The following is a 17,358-nucleotide window of genomic DNA, read 5'->3' as shown; positions in this document are numbered from 1 at the left end:
CTGACCCAAAATAAAAATGAGTTGTGCTTGTGGTTAACCAGCTCACAAACTGTGGTGTTACTATCTGCAGTTTACAGCCATGAAAAGTTTTGAAATCTTCACTGAATTACAGTGACGTTAATTCATGGATTTTATAGGTGGTCAAAACAGGAATAAATTTTCTGATGAAAAAATAAATAAACTTATTTCCTTTTAAAACTTAGTAATGCCATATCTGTTATAATTATATACAATCACATTCTCAGTGTATGAAATATATAGAAGTGCTTTAAGCAAGCAGTTTACTCATAGTTAAACAAAGCACTAAAGATACATAAAAACGCATTTCATGGTGTTGGCAGAGAAGTTTTTAAAGCTTATGCTTTTCTTGCTGTAAGATATGTTTGTTTGGCTAAAATTAGTTTACTAGTGAAAGATAATGTTCAAAACATAAGCTGGTATGCCATTAGTAAATGGTACATGCCACCCCATGCCCCTTAAAGCTGACTTAATCTGTTGGCGGATTCTTGAGGTGACCTGAAGCTCTTTTGGGTGTTAGGAGGAAGGCATGTTTTGGCTCAGGATGAGCAGGAAAAATACCTAGAGGTTCAGAAAACTTCACAGGAAATAAACAGTATTCTATATGATGATCAGAATACTAAGATACTGATAATAAGGCAACTCACAAGATAATAGTGTGATTTTTCTGGGGACATCTTAGGTCACATGTTTGCAGCCCAAACTTCAGCTTGGTTTTAGATTCTCTTCAGAGCTGAACAATATCTGCAGTTTCTTGGGATTTCAGTTACCACTTGAGGAATGTGTGGAGTTGAAATTTTAACTCAACATTCGATAAAGGAATGAGCAGGCGATGTAGGTTAAGTGAAAAGAATGAGATGTACTCGCCATCTCTGACTTTCTTCCTCCTTTCCCTTCTTAAGTATAGCATCTTTTGACATTAGGGTCAGAGTCCAGATGGACCTCAGAATACGTCACCCCTTTTCTGACTTGTGGCTTCTCTGAATCAATGTGGTGTGTGTTGGCCTGTCTCTGTACCTAATTTTCTTCCTCTCTAATAGGTCCTTTGTTAAACAACTTCCTGCTGTTTTTAAAATAGGGCTTTGTTCTGTTTTTAGCCCCAAGCCCCTGTAGTCATACCAAAGCTTTGTTCTGTGACCTGTGTTTATTTGCTTTCATGCTCAGAAACCGTATTTTCCACATTCTGCTTCTCCTTTCTCTGTTGCTGTTGCTCAGACAGTAAGCAGTTGTTTCACTGGTGGCGTATTGCACAGATGAATGAGGTAAATCGCAGCATGTGTTATTTTCTTCCTCACAGTTCTCCTTTCCTTCTAAATATATGTATAGGTACCACAATAAATTAATAGAGTAAGCAGTCAAAATAAACTATTTTGAACACAATTCTTGCCTATAAATAAATCAGAAGTTTCTGCGGTTTGCTGTTGGATTTTCATTTTCTGTATAAAAATAGGTATCAGATACCATGGTGAAGTGTGGTACTGCTAACATCCTTAGACACTAAGAGACAAAATAGAATTGCCATATTTTCTGGAGATTATAGTCATCCGCAGAATCACTGTTCTCTTAAAACATCCTTCAGTATGTTTACCTGTGTTCCTGTTTAGGAAAGGCTGGATGTGTAATTCAGTGAAAGATGAGAGGAGCCTCACTCTCTAGAAAAGGAGCTGGTAATTGTTTAGTGTCAGATGCCTAAGAGTGATGGAACACAACTGTACAGAATGGTGTTAGTAATTCCTCTGCATCACTGTGATGTATAAACTGAGATAATGAGTATCTTCAGATAATGAAAGACATGAAGACTGCTGCTTTCTTAGATAATAGAACTTCACCTCTGTGTACATGAATTTCTTTATTGAAACATCATTTGGATCACTGGAACAGTTTCTTATCAAGAAACTGTCTTCATATTTTCCCATAAATACATTTGTAGGTGTTTCTCCAAGGAAACATTGTATGAAAAGTGAACAGAAAAGTAAAGTATCTGCTTCAGACTACAGACTGATATTTTCCTTTCTTCCATATAATCATCATGACTTCATTTAAGATTTTGGTAGTTTTCTAGAATACTGATGGTAAGTTAAAAAGAAGAAAAAAATGCTTCAGGAAGATTAAATAACACAGATATCAAATATTTTTCATTAAAGAGGAAAGAAAAATAATTCTGTGTGGTTTGTTGGATTTTTTTTCTTTCGATAATAGAAGGATTTATTTGCGCTCAAAGGAAGTAAAGGTGTTGTTAGATCAAAAACAAAATCTCTCAAGTGTAGAGAGATATTACAATGGTTTTTGCTCTTTATTCTCCACTGTTTTTGCTTTTCTTATTTACAGCAGAGATGCAAGCTATCGAATGCTGATTAAGATTTATGTCAGTGTAATTTCATACATTGTGATTTTCTTTTTTAATCATGAAAGAAATGCAGGAAATTTAAATATAAGAAAACACATTTTTCAGTTTAACAGTAATCAGACTTCAGTACAAGTTGCAAGCTGTAGAGCCTGCATTCTTGGACGTGTTCAAAACCCAGCTGGACAAGCCTTGCTTTAAGCAAAGGGATTGGACTCGAGATCTCCAAATTTTAATAGTTCTTACTGTAATGTGTTGAAAGAGTTTGTCTTATGTATTTTGAGATAATTTCATAGTGATACAGGGTATTTAGGATAAAAACAGCATATATACAGCATGTGTATGCATATTATGTGTCTATATACATATATGTGTTTATATGTCTTTAAAGTGAACTTATCGCAGTACAATTCTTCAGGTTATGATCTAGATCTTTAACCGGTCAATTCAGGAAAGATGATTAAGTTTTTGTTTGTTTGTTTTACCAATTGAGGTCTATGTGAGTTGTTTAACTAAAAACATTTTGAAGGAGAACAATTAAATATAATCTCAAATGTGTTATTAATAAAGATTAAATAATATATTATAAATTTCAGAGGTGTACATTTTTCCAAACATTATATTCTGATAGTTAAATTTTCATTTTTTTATTTAGTAATCAACAGCTTGAATATACAGCTAACATACTAATTTATTATCTTCCACAGATCTAAAGAGAGAAGCCAGTATTTGTCACATGCTGAAGCATCCTCATATTGTTGAACTGCTGGAGACATACAGCTCAGATGGAATGCTTTATATGGTTTTTGAGTTGTAAGTTTCTCTCTTTGCTTCCTTTGTTGTCATTTACTAAACAGAGTCCTTAAAGTATGTCTGCTTCCACCTGCTTGTTTTGTAGCTGAGAAGTACTGAGTGCTGTGAAAATATTCTTTTCAGACATATGCAAGTGGTAGCAAACAAAACCAAAAACAAAAAATCACTGTCTTGATGTCTGAGTGGCCAGTACTAGTTTGCTGAGTGGCTTTGTAAGGACAGTCCTGCTGTTCATTTTTGGCTGCAACGTCCCTAGTATGGTACACAAGAAAATGAGTTAAAAATGATTGAATCTAATGAAACCAGACATGCAGAATGCTAACTTGTGCATCTTCCATGTTCAGATTTCCTTCTCTTCTTTGTACCTTCCAACTCTTATTCTGCTTTTCCCCTTTTATGTATTACCAGTCTGTGGGCATATGGGATAATACCGCCTCAATTTCTCTTCTTGCCTTCAGTTTTGTGATGTATTTGACCTTCATATGTTGGAGCAAGCCATGTCCTGCTCCATGTGTTAGGTTGAATTGGAATGTTCCCTAGATAAAGAATTTGATTTGAGATATGCGCTTTAAGAATAATTTGAACGTGTTAGTTTTACTGCTAAGGGACAAAGCAAGTTAGGTGGGAAGAGCAAAAAATCGACGTAAAGCTAAAAGTTGTTGCTTGAACTCTTCTGCTATCTTTTCAGGTAAGTTTATAGACACTGGATTTTTTTGAAATAGTTGTTTTTTCTTTCCTCTCTGTAAGTTTAGTTTCAATTAGTTTTTTTGTTTCGTGTTTTATGTTGTAAATCACAAAACGTGGAGCAAGAGGCTTTCATTATCCTATTATGAAATAATGTACACCTTGAGAAGACATGCTCTGACAATTAACAGGATTTTAAAATGGAAAATAGGTTTTGCTTCTGTTTACCATGCTAGGAGCTTAGAGTGATAGAAAATGAGATAGTAGGAGCACCTGTTCTAAAAATGTAGGAAGGAATGAAAGAGTTGTGGGCACAATGTGTTTTATGTTGGAGGGATTGCTTTGGTACTGTGATTTGGCACAAGACTATGTTTTTAGTGAAGTAAGGCTGTATTGTCCAAATTTGATAGACTGGCATACTGTGTAATTATGACCTTAATAAGAAATTTGTAGTTAGTAAGAAGCGTTTATGTATTTGTGCATGACTTACTTTCCCTCATATTGCTTCCTGTTCATTCTGCTGTTACTATAACAAGCTTAACTACTTTTCAACTAAGTTCTGTCTGATGTAAAAAGGTGTGTTTTATTGATGGCTAGTTATTCTGAAATGACAAAGAAGAGGATGACAACACTGCACTACAGAGGAGACAGCCCAGGCAATGACAGGTTGTTTGTGGACTGGCAGATTCTTTGCATGCAAATTATTTCAGGACCAGTGCATAAATCAAATGCAATAATCAAATCTAAAACTTTGTCCCATCAGTTGCACATAAATGATGCATAGGTCTACTTACTGCTTCGTAAACTGTGAGCTACGTGGAGTAGCTGCTAAAATGACCCTGAGCATCTGTGAAATCCATAGTTATGAAAACGTACAAGTTAAATAAGCAGGCATGTTGTGTGGCTAATGGAAGTGAGAAATGGTACTGCTTGGGCAAAAACAATACTGTCTGTGCCCAATTTTAAAAACTTTTGTTAAAATAAGTGGATATTTAAAAAGTCACGATTCATAGAAGAATTATAGAATGTGGGCAGTAGCAATTAAGTTTAACAGCAACAAAGTTTTAACAGCATTTATAGACAAATTCAAGTGCTCTTTGGAGTGGAGTCATCACATGTCACCAGTAGGTCTCCAGGTAAAACTGTAATAAATCACAAATAAGCAGCTGACCATAATAGATGTGCAAAGTAAGAATCAGACGCTATCCCAAAAAATCTTACTATTAAGGTAAAATTATTAAAGTGCTTAATGTTATTAAAATTAAATCCCCATTAAAAGAGGGAGAATGTGCCTGTGCCAGATGGTTTCCCAGACACCTGTCTGTTGCTCCCCAGAAGAGCAGTGAACTCTCCCTTCTGATGGAGATACCTTGCTTGCTCTAGAGAGGCCTTACACCTAACACTTGGCCGGCTCTAGTCCTTACCATACAGTGCAATTTTCTTTCCCATTTTGTGGTGCTATTTGCTGACAGTTCTGTAGCAAGTGATCCACGGTGAATCCCAAGATAACTCTGATTTTTTACCTAATATAAGTGTGTAGTCAATGGAAGTACATGAAACATTTTATAGCACCAAGAGCCGTGAAAGTAATCTTCAAGTTATGATTTATGGAATCGGGAAAATAGAAAATCTATTTTGTTTCATATTTTTTCTAATAATGTAATATTTCAGGCAGTGCTGTCTCTGTCACATAATAATATTTGCTGTGTAGTTTGTGCACATGGCAATAAACACTACTTGTATTTGGAATGTAACTATCGCTTTGGCTTTTGTATTCTGTTGCTTATTAGTTTCTCTAATGACCATTGCTCTTTATCAACAAGAATACTTTGATAAGGGTCATCTGCCTTCAGTATTTCTAAAACAATGGAAATTCTCCATTTGAAATGTTTGAAAACCATGTTCTAGATTTACAAATACGTTGTCTGAGGTTTTTTTTCAGTGTAATCAGTGTATGTGAACTGGTAGTACTTTTCATACTGGAAAGCTCAGATGTGATATTCCAGAATGAATTCCAGATATTTAATATCTAGCCATTTAAGTGAGGCACTGGCATGGGTTGCCCAGATATGGGTTGGAAGCCTCATCCCTGGAGACTTTCAAGGCCAGACTGGATGGGGCTCTGAGCAAAGTGATGGAGATGTCTCTGCTCATTGCAGGGAGGTTGGACTAGATGGCCTGTAAGTGTCTCTTCCAACTCTAATGATTCTGTGATTCTATAACTTACATAATATTCTCCTACCACTGTGCATAGGTGTTCTGCTTTTCATAGTGTACTCTAAGATTTGTCACTTGGGGTGTTAATCTCATATAACTTTGCAGTTAGGCTGGATATATAGTTACATACATACAAATATGCAGTTTCATCTAGCTAACATACGTAAAAATGCTCGGGTTTTAAAATCTCAAATTCATAAAAGGAGTGATTTTAAATGCTTACAGTTACGTGAGTTTATGATAACCATATGCTAATAGCATTTAAATTATGATTGCTAACATTGAATCATGCGGCTTTGTCAAAGCATTAAGAAAAAAAGGAAGGAATGCTATCTATTCCGCTTTGTTATGGTACTGTGAAATAGAACAGCTCCTTAGCTTACAGAGTGAAAACTTGTTTTCAGTATTTCACTTCATCTTGTTAGGATTGCTGTTCTAGTTTTATTTTTAAGTGTAGTCTCACCTATAGTCCTTTATCTTTTATGCGGCTTTACTGTAACTTTATTTTTCCTTACTTTCGTAATACTTGATCTAGGATAAAAACAAGGCTTGAATATTAACTTTTAAAAGAAAAAAAAATAAAGGAAGTTCTACATTTTTACATGTCAGAACAGGTTTCTGAGATTACAGAAAGAAAAATAAAGTTTCTCAGAATCACAGAATGGTCCAGGTTGGAAGGCACCTCAAGGATCATGAATCTCCAACCCCCTGCCACATGCAGGGCCACCAACCTCCCCATTCAATACCAGACCAGGCTGCCCATCCAACCTGGCCTTGAACACCTCCAGGGACAGGGCACCCACAACCTCTCTGGGCAGCCTGTGCCAGCACCTCACCACTCTCTCTGTAAAGAACTTCCCCCTGACATCCAACCTAAATCTTCCCTCCCTCAACTTAAAACCATTTCCCCTTGTCCTGCTGTTATCTACCCTTTCAAAGAGTTGAAGGAGTTTCACATGCTTCTAAATCTAAAGTTCAGGCCAAATGCTGAAAATACCCAGTGAAATGAAATATTTTCAAATTCATTGCACTTAAAGAAGTCATTAATTTAGAGATTCTCTGTGCCATAGCTTTATTGTTGAACAATTAAGTCTGAGGCATCTCTACAAACTACACATGCAGGTTTTCCCTGAGGGCAGAAAAGGAGCCCAAAGTGACTAACCATCAATACAAATGCCTTAAGGCAGTCAAATTGCACAGAGTATTCTGGGCATGAAACCCTTTGACCTAAGGACAGGTATTTTTGACATTAAATTTGTTCAGTAGGATTTTTTTTTACTTAGTGATGTGGTGCACATTTTTTAGTATATTGTAGCTTGGTTTCTTTTGAACACAAAGGTTAGTCATTTACCTGATCTGGGTATGCAGTTTCGTTTTCATCACAGATGATCTTTGAAGTAGTTGCTGATTACAGTTGAAGAAGCAATAGGAGACTGTGAAGATAGCTTAGGCTTGAGGAAAGCTGTATCAGTTCTTAATCTCACCTTTGCTTGATATTTGTTGATTTCATTCATTTGATGGACAGAAGTTAACAGAAAACCAGCACTTCAGAGTTCAGATCCCAAAACAATAGTCTGTGCAGGTTTTCCTGGTGACAAGGCAAGCCTTAAAAGTCAGAGGATATTTATCTTGGATGGATTTTTGGTTCTTTTCTAGTAAGTAACAGAATTTGGCAGAGAAACTGCAGCAGTGTCTCAATGCACCAAATTTTCGTTGAAATTTCAGCACTTATTGTAACTTTAATTATTTCAGGCTATTTATTTTTAAGTTGCGTTATGTTAGTAAAACTTCAGAAGACTCACCTGCTACACTGTGATATATGAATTGAATGTTACTGAGGGAGTACTTTGTTATTTGTCCTTTATTTGTTATTCTTACTGGAATAACTATAAATATAGTTGCAGGCTGTATTAGGACACCTGCAAATGCAAAGCTATCGTAGTTAAATATTAAGATACAGAATTCTGAAGTATTCTATGTGTTCCTCAGAGTGCCTCAGCCTCAGAATAGATTTTGGCATTGAACATGGCTCAGGAGTAAACTTGCTGGGCAGGCTGCAACTCTTTGTTGGTTTTGCGAAGCATACTAGGAAAGCACTGTGAGTGTATACTAGCACTGATCAAAGCTATGAAAGAAACATAAACATTCATCCAAACCATGCCTGAACCCCGTTAAAACTATGGAATAATCAACAGGAAGGTATGGGAAGTTGAGGGACGTTGTTGGTACTGTTACCTGAAACAATTCAGATGTGTTATTCTGGGAAGATGTCTGTTAGCTCACTGTTCAGAGCTGCTGTAGCTTTCCCTTTCGGTGTGAATACCAGAGATTGTCCGAGTTGGTTTACATAGCTCCGTGAGTGCCCTCTACTGGTACTGACTGGTTCTCTTTCAGATTGTGTGTGCTGTAGTTTCATCACGAACATTTTCAGCATCTTCAGCTTCTGTCTTCAACATATATTTATCGTTTTGTCTCTATTTTAATGGGCTTTAATTGAGACCAGTTTTTTATTTTCACTGTACTGCTGCAGTGTTCACATGCCTAGTGCTGATGTGCATTAAAATGCCTTAAGGTTTCCTGAATTTTCAGTTCATCAAATATCTCAGGAGCTTACTGTGTCACATATGTCCTTCAGCTTGTGCAGCAAAAAAGTAGTTTGTAGTATTGCTGAGTTTTAGTCTGCTAATTGACTGTATTTTCTGTGGGTTTGTTTGTTTCATAACTGAGGCTGACTCCTGCTTTTGCAACCTCAAGTACGTATTTTCATAAGGTTTTCAGATAAAGTTCAACAACATTGGGGTGATACAAGCTCTATCTTTATATGTAGAAACATTTATTCTGAAAATTAAGTCTGTCGCTTTAAAACATTACCACTGATGGTCTGGTAGCCATTTTGAGTATCACTGTAATTTAAACTAAATGAAAAAAAAAAAAAAATGGGGGGGAGGGGGAGGGGAGAGGAAAGTGGGGAAAAACTGCCACCAACAATTAAAAGCTGTAAATGAAGCATTCTGGTATGTATTCATAGGAGGTAGAAATATATGTTAAAAGACCATTCTGATTGTAAGCACCTGGTTTAAAAGAAGTTAGTGTAAAGGAGCAGCAGTCTTGACTCTGTCTCTGCAACTACTCATAGCTAACAGCCTTGTGTGCTGCTGCATCTTTAATGATCAGTAGTTCCCAGCAGGTTGGAGTGACACTAGTCTTCTGAAACATTTTGCTGCTTTACAAAAATAACACCTCCTAATTGTGGTTAATTGTGCATTTCATATGCTTTGTAGCACAAGGCGTTGCTCAGGTTTCAGTTTTATTTCCCATCTGGCTGGAATAAATTCTCGGAAGAGAGGGCTGACAAAGAGGCTGATATGAGGTGTTTTCTTTTCTGTGAGTGAAATACTGTTTTACAGTATCCTCATTGAACCTGACCCTGTTACTGCTATATGATACTATGCATAGCACTGCACAGTATATTTATTATCTGAGTGATATTAGGTAGCTGTGTATACACACAAGCTTTTTGAAATTCAGCAAGAAAGGAAAAACTACTAGAGAGGAATATATTGATGCAGCAGTGTGCAATCATTGTTTGGTGATCAGTTTGTGGAGCTTGTTAGCTCTGAAGATGATATCACATGCTGAAATAACTGGCTAAGAAAATGCTTCTGCCTACTTAAAAAGCCACCAGTCCGTACTGTAGTTAGTACTCTACTCTAGTCTGAGGACTATCTTGTGGACATATTTGGGAATTTAAGCTTCTGCATGCTACTTGTGTAGCATGAAGCATTGCATTGCAGGTGTGCATCAGAGCAAAAATACTGTTATGTTGGCATTCTAGATAGCTTTCTGGAACAGCTTTGATAATATGGCTTCGTAGATGCTCTGTGAGTTCAGCTTCTTTTTTTTTCCTCCTTGAGTCTTTGGTGGAGAGAAAAAAGTAAAGGAGGACTGAATTCTGGGTAGTGCTGTGTGGAGATTGAAGCTGCAGTCAGTGATCTTTATGGGTCCCTCTCCTTCAGAAACCTATGATTGTATGACTGGAAATGACCAATGTTACATTTTGCATTCTTGCAAGTACCAAGTTCAGTGTAAACTGCAGTACATGATTTGATTATTCATGTTAACTTTTGTTACTCTTTCTTTGCCCCATCAAGTAATGAACGTTCCAAGATAGGCATCTGCTATCTTTTACTTAGAAGTAAAAGAAAAGGAAGACTGTTATGCTACATCAAGCTGCTTTGGTTTTAGAGGAACTGATAGTCTGATTTTAGCTGAGGAACTGTAAAAATAATATACTTGAAACTACAATTGTTACACTGCTCAGTTTGGGAAGTTAGATTATCAGAAAGACTACAGACAGTTGTCAAAGTTGGTAATACAGTATGTGTGGTGTCACAGTTTTCAAGTACCTTCGCAGAGGCTGTGAGGTATAACATAACTTGATTCTTAATTATCCTTATGAGAATGATAACTGGGAAGACTGTACCACATTTTTGGAATGTTTTTGAAAGTCACCATTTAAAATACAGTTTGACTAAGAATTTGTGTAAACACAGTCTTTCTTTGGAGTTGCTCTCATGATGCTTTTAGGAATGCAGTTAACGTACTGTAATGCTTTAATTGTTAACTTTCCGAGCCACCTTGTATCTCCCCTTTTATCTCCTCCACTTGTTCAGTGATCAGTTTAAGCAACAGGAGAAACTGTTTAATTTTGCTAATGAAGATTTGAGTGACCTGAGGGAAATGAAAAAATTAACCTGTGGCAAGCAATACTGTATTAGATAATCTTTCAAATGCCATTTTATTTAATAAAACATTGCATATGCATCCAGAATTTTTAATGTAAGGTTTATGTTAGTGGAATCGATTGATTTTTAAGCATTTTTCTGTAACTGATTGTAGTTATATGTCTTAAACACTTTTCCCTATTTCTACCTGCAGTATGGATGGAGCAGATCTGTGTTTTGAAATTGTGAAGAGAGCAGATGCTGGATTTGTGTACAGCGAGGCTGTAGCCAGGTATGTATTCTAATTTTAATTAATCCCACAGGATGAATGGAAGAAGATGGACTATATTGTTGCAAATCTAATAGTTAAAAGTGGGAATACTATAAATAATCCTGTTTCCAAACCTGAATGTTTATTACAATAATTAGCATAATAAAAGAATTTCAGAACTTTTTGTCTTCACTAATTTTATATTTGGGTGAGAATATTGAATAAAATAGTGTTTTACATCCAATATCTAATTCTCTGTCTTTTGTCTTTTTATGAATCTCTCCTATGTTGGCATTTGGTGACTTGGCCTAACAGGTGTGACTTCTACTGGTTGTGCTAGTGGGACCCTCTTCTTTTTTATATGTTTTCATGCATAGTCAGTTCAACTTTTCACTTACCAGATGAGCTAATATCAAAGGGAGTATAAAATTGTAGGACAGCAAAGCCTCATGTCCTAATGACATGAAAATTGAAATCAAAGCACGTGGGATTCACGTATTTGCTTTTCTAGACACTTCAGATTTTTAGCATCATAGAATGCGGAAAGTGATCTATTTAAACTTCCTGCTAGAGGCAGAGTCAGCTCTACATTTGGGTCATGAATTTTGTCCATTTGGTTCTAGAAAGACTCCAAGGACAGGCATTCCACTGCGTCCCTGGACAACTTGATCCAGTGTGAGCGTAATGGTGTCTCTGTAACCACCCAGAATCTATTGGTTCAGTGTATGGCAGTTCAATGTATGACTTCTGTGTCTCAGTTAAGGGTTTGGCTCCATCTTCTCCATACCTCCTCTTAGGTATGGAAAAACTATTACAAGGTTCTTGCCTAAGTTTTGCCTTCTCCAGAGTAAACATCTTGTTTTCTTCAGCCTCTTGTAGAGCATGTGCTCCAACCTCCTGTGCATTTTGATATCTGTTGAACTTACTCTAAATTTATCAGTGTAATGAAATTTTTCCTTGAAGTGTTTGTTATGCTTTTACTCAGTAAGTTCAACATACTGTGGGATATGATAGGCTGACAGGGCACACTACTGACTCACTTGAATCCTCCTGTCATTCAAGACCCATGACTCCCTTTCCAGCAAAGCTGCAACTCAGCCAGTACCACTGGAGCCTGTATCCAGCATACCTTTGAAGTGGTTACTCAGTCCCAGGTGCAGGATGTTGCATTCATCCTAGTTGAATTCTCTGAGATTCCTTTTGGCCCTTTCCTCTTGCTTATGTCTTTCTAAGGGCAGCTCTGCCCTCTGTATTTATTACACCTGCACTTTGGTGTCATTCACAAACTTGATGAGCATACATTCTCTTTTCTCAAGATCATTATGGAATCACAGAATCACAGAATTGTAGGGGTTGAAAGGGACCTCTGCAGGTCAAATCCAACCCACTTGCTAAAGCAGATTCCCTACAGCAAGTGGCACAGGATCCAGATGGGTCTTGAATATCTCCAAAGAAGTAAACTCCACAATGTGGGCAGCCTATTCTAGTGCTGCATCACTCTGTCAGTAAAGAGGTTCTTCCTTGTGTTTGTATGGAACTTCCTGTGTACCAGTTTCTGCCTGTTGCCCCTGGTTCTGTTGTTGCTCGCCACCAAAAAGAGTCCACCCCTATCAATTTTGCTCCTGCACTTAAGATATTTCTAAACAGTTATAAGATCCCCTCTCAGTCTTCATTTCCCTAGGCTGAACAGTCCCTGCTCTCTCAGCCTTTCTTCATAAGGGAAATGCTCCAGCACCTGATCATCTTAGTTGCCTTCCACTGAACTCTCTCAAGAAGTTCCCTGTCTTTTTTAAACTGGGGAGCCATGAGCTGAACACAGCACTCCAGATGTGGCCGCATCAAGGCAGAGCAGACAGGAAGGATCACTTCCCTTGACCTGCTGGCCATGCTCTCTTTAATACACACCAGGATACCATTGGCCTTCTTGGCCACAAGGGCATGCTGCTGGCTCATGGCCAGCCTCTTGTCCACCTGGACATCCTTTTTCTCAGAGCTCTTCTCCAGCAGATGATGGTCTCTAATGTGATGAGACACAATGTAATATATATGAGTAAAACAATTGAGAAAGTATCCTAGAAATTTACTGGGAGTTATCTACTTCAGCCAACCTGTTAATATCAGGGTCATGTTCAGTTGGGTTTTTACTGTCTCCAAGGATGGAGGCTTGACAACCTCTTGGCAACCTTCAGTGTTCAATCTCCTTTAGGGGACACATAGGAGAAATAAATTAGTCTTCAATCTTGCTTTATCAGGCAAGTCAAGATCTTGGTTCTGTCCCATTGTAGGTAAATCAGGCACCGATACCACTTTTTTTCCTTATCTTGTTTTGTTATGACCCTTGAATCTTTCATCATCTAAAACAGAATTATTGAACGTTTGAAACATTTATATAATGGAAAATGTAGATTTTTCTTTCCTAATGTTCCCTTGTGTTCAATCAGAATAATCCTCAAATTTTAGGTTTTGTTATTCATTAGACATAAACTCCTGTCTGCTGAACTTGTATACAGTTTAGTTGATTGATAAGTTTTATGTGGTTAGACTCTTTAAATGTAGTTATATCTGCATAATAATTTTTCCTGCAGGATTGTCATTTATCATGTCTTTGTTTTTTACAGTCATTACATGAGACAGATATTGGAAGCTCTACGTTACTGTCATGATAATAATATAATTCACAGGGATGTGAAGGTAAGATATGGGATTTTTTTCCATTGCTGAATTAATACAAAGTACTAAACGTTGGTAGTTTCTCTACAGGAGAGGAAAAGGGGACCTATATAACAGAAAACTATTTAATGAGCATGTGTTTATTTTTATTGTACTGTATGAGATTATCACTTATCACTAATTCTGTCAGTATAGAACATTTGGGAAGTCTTTGTTCACAGATTACACATGCATTTGATTGCAATTACTTTGGAAGTCATTTTGATTTCTGCTTCCTGAGTATTCATATGTGTTTGTACTTATTTTCTTGTTACGAAAACCTGTGTATAAATTAATTGCATAAATAAAACTGGAGTTTTTAGAGTAATTACATCATTTTGACAGCACAGATGAAGCTATCAAATCATCTAGACCAAAATTCTTTAGATAAGTGTATCCTTAAATGCTAGAATACTGGCAGTACTACCCACAGTTTACAAACAGTCTTTAATATTAGTTACTATGAGAACAAGTTTTGGAGGAGAAACACAGGCTGTAGGGGCACTTTAAAATGCTTACAACTTTAGGAACACTTTAATAACACTGTATATATTATGTAACATTTGTGTGATTGTTTGTGGAAGTAATTTATCCCAAAGCGTTATGGTATAAGTAGTTGGGAGTTTAAACCTAAGAATTTTGGTTTGTCTCTCTTCAGTTTGAATACATGCTATTTGTTCATTTTGTTGTCCTCTTAATCGCTGATAGGTTTTCTGATCTTGTTCTAGTGTGAAGGTTCTGAATCCTTTTAGTTGTTTGCTTATAATAGCATGTGAGTTTTAGAATGAACACCATAGTTACGTGGCTTTGTCTTCCTGGGAGCTGCATTACTTGTCATTGGAGGATGTCCTTGAACAAAAGCATATTTCAGTTTCAGTGGCCTTATTCCTCAGAAAAATGTAGATATGTTTTTACAGCTTATCCAGTCTTTGAAAATTTTAAAATCACTGTTTTTATTAAATGCCATCCTTAGAAATAAAGCTACTCAATTACATGAGTGTTTAATCTTGATAAAAGCTGAGCAGAAATATTTTAACTATAAAGCTCATGTGTAGATCATTAAGTTAACTGCAGCGTCTCAGCTCTAGATGTCACTGTAGGCAGTGTTTTGAAAGGAAGTAGGGTAAGTGAATGATTTCTGAATTATATGAATGAATGAAAGTGAAGTAATAAGGATCTGTAAGGTCGATACAGTCATTCTATGATTCTGTGATTCTGCATTTTTTCCTCTTTTCTGTGTTATTTTAAACTGCAGAATGTTTGATCTTGATCTGATTCACAGGAAAATGTGTACCTTTTAGTCCCTATTAAATTAAGTGTCTTGTAGGCATTTTTGTGCTCACTTGGCTCTCAACTAATAAGAAGTCAGATTAGGAATACTTCAGTCTGCTGTTGTCTGATGCCAGAAACTTCATCTGTTTTTCTTAAGCAACAAGATGAACCAAAGCTGACTGCAGCCTATGATAAACTTACATCTCCCATGTCAGAATCAAAACATGAAAACTTTCACAATATGGCCTCTGCTTGCCTTTATTTCCTTCTCTTACGAGAGGTCTTGAGTTTCTTTATCTTTTGTCCCTAACATTACTTGAAAGTTTGGTAATCTCTGACCTTTGCCTTATCTTTTGGTTAATGTGGTTCTGCTGCTGGGTGCTACATTTTCAGAAGCAGTTTTGCTGAGAAGTGCTGCTTGCTGAGAATTTAGACTGCTTGACATGCCACAGAGCTCAACGGCTACATAGTTGTATACCTTTTGATCTGGAAGTTCGTATGTTCCAGTCACTTGCTCAGCCATTCAGAAAACCTGCATCTTCTGAGCTGGCCATTGCAGCTCATTTTGAAGGGGTTAACAAAGGTCTTTTAAACCCTTTGTTGTGCATGTTTGCCCTAGTATTTTATGTTCCTGCTATAGAAATCAAGTATTTAATTTTTGATTGTATAATTCACAATTCACCTGAAAACTTCCAAGTTAACACCAGGATGACTAAAAAGCACAAGAAGTTTAGCACATGAGCTGCGTTTTCCTGAAGTGCTTGTTTCTTTATCTTTTCCACACGCCTCTCTGTTTTGAGAGGTTTTTCCTCTGTGAACTGTTGAACCAACATATTACTTTAGTTGCAGATTCTCAAATTGCCCATACTGCACAAAGGGTTTTTCTACTCTTTAATATGGAATAAGCCAACTAATGCAATTCAGAAATGTAAAGGAGATGTCACTTTAAACAGGTTCTATAGGAAAATACTAAAAGTATGTATTATTTTGGGGTACTAAGAAGAATTGGTGAAATGGGATTTTACCACAAACTTATATTTAATCAGTAGTTCCCAAAATTTCATCCATTTTCTTCCCTTTTTGGTAACTGCAGCACTAGGGAACCAATTGGTCTAGAAAAGCAGAATAATAATTACTTAAGCCTGTACTGTCACCAAAAATTCAGTGTTGAAGTTTACATCTTTAGACACCTTGCTGTGCTGAGGTTCCCTAAGTGTAAGGAAGGACAGAAGTTAGGGTTCTTATTTTGAGCTGTGCAAAAACAAAAGCACCCTGACAGTAAACTTGTCATGCAAATGTCTACTGCTACTGATCTAAACACAGTAGTCTGAGAAAATTTAAACTGCTTTGGTTTAGTCATGGTTTAGGTGTCTTGTCCTTGGTTTTTGCACAGTATGATGCACACCCACACAAACCAGCCTTCATGCTCAAGAGCTCTTTCCTTTAGCATTCTGCAGTGTTAGACTCTGAAGCTGCCCACTTAAGGTTTTTCTGTAGATCATTTGTTAAGCATCACAAGAGAATTCTGTAGAATAAGCAAATGATGGTTTCTGTTTTCACAAGTAGCACTGTATTTAATAAAATACTATGTTCCTGTGATTTTTCTGTCTTTTTCACTTACCTCTTTATTGAACTTCTGCAGAATACAAAGCAGGTGTCAAATGATATGAAGTCTTGGGGTGTCTTTTACAGGAGGCCTAATATTTTGTATCTAACACCATATGCCAGTTTTGGGTCAATGTAGTGTTTCTGTAATGGAGCTCAGTAGTAGGGTCAGAAAGACAGAATTGCTTGCTACACTTTATTGTGCAGCTTGCAGCAAGTGATTGGGCTTGTTTAAAAAAAAAAAAACTGAACGTCTAAAGAAATAGCTAATATTCTGTAACACTTTCTGCATTCATTGGACAGCTTCCCTTGATCTCATTTGGAAGAATAGGGAAAAGACCACGCTACAAGAATAAATTCAAAACCACTCCTGTTTTGTACTCCTTTCATTCTGTTCATGGTTCTTAAATGTTTATTTTGAGTATAAGTTGTATACCAGTAAATAATAACCATTTATGCCTACCTAAGTAAACTATAAAATTTGCCTCGCAGAGTTAAATTAGGAATGTGGAAATTCTGTGATTTTTTTTTTTTTATATTTATGTTAAATAGTACCAGAGGTTAAAAATAAGTGCATGTATGCATTTCATCCTTTTTTCCCTCACTTCATGTGCATTCGGATATCCCACAATTTTGTATGACTCATGTGTTTTACTCACTCTTCTGCAAGTGGTCTGGGTTTAAATACTAATGTGAAGAAG

At 36.7% G+C, this 17,358-nt stretch overlaps 1 protein-coding gene across 5 annotated transcripts in view; it reads left to right on the top strand.

Annotated features, from left to right (window-relative positions):
• Positions 1 to 17,358, top strand: part of CASK (calcium/calmodulin dependent serine protein kinase) — a gene marked incomplete at both ends in the record, with an annotated part of 194,195 nt that overhangs the window by 77,490 nt on the left and 99,347 nt on the right. For all 5 annotated transcript variants that reach the window (XM_079549783.1, XM_079549780.1, XM_079549782.1 and 2 more), the window contains 3 exons: positions 3,070 to 3,175; positions 11,015 to 11,092; positions 13,690 to 13,762. In XM_079549783.1, coding sequence (XP_079405909.1) covers positions 3,070 to 3,175; positions 11,015 to 11,092; positions 13,690 to 13,762 — 257 coding nt within the window. The remainder of the gene's footprint in view (positions 1 to 3,069; positions 3,176 to 11,014; positions 11,093 to 13,689; positions 13,763 to 17,358) is intronic.

This window comes from Tetrao urogallus, assembly GCF_951394365.1.
Source record: "Tetrao urogallus genome assembly, chromosome: 1".
Lineage (NCBI taxonomy): Eukaryota > Metazoa > Chordata > Aves > Galliformes > Phasianidae > Tetrao > Tetrao urogallus.
The sequence above is the reverse complement of the archived record's forward strand: the minus strand, read 5'-3'. Positions and strand labels throughout refer to the sequence as shown.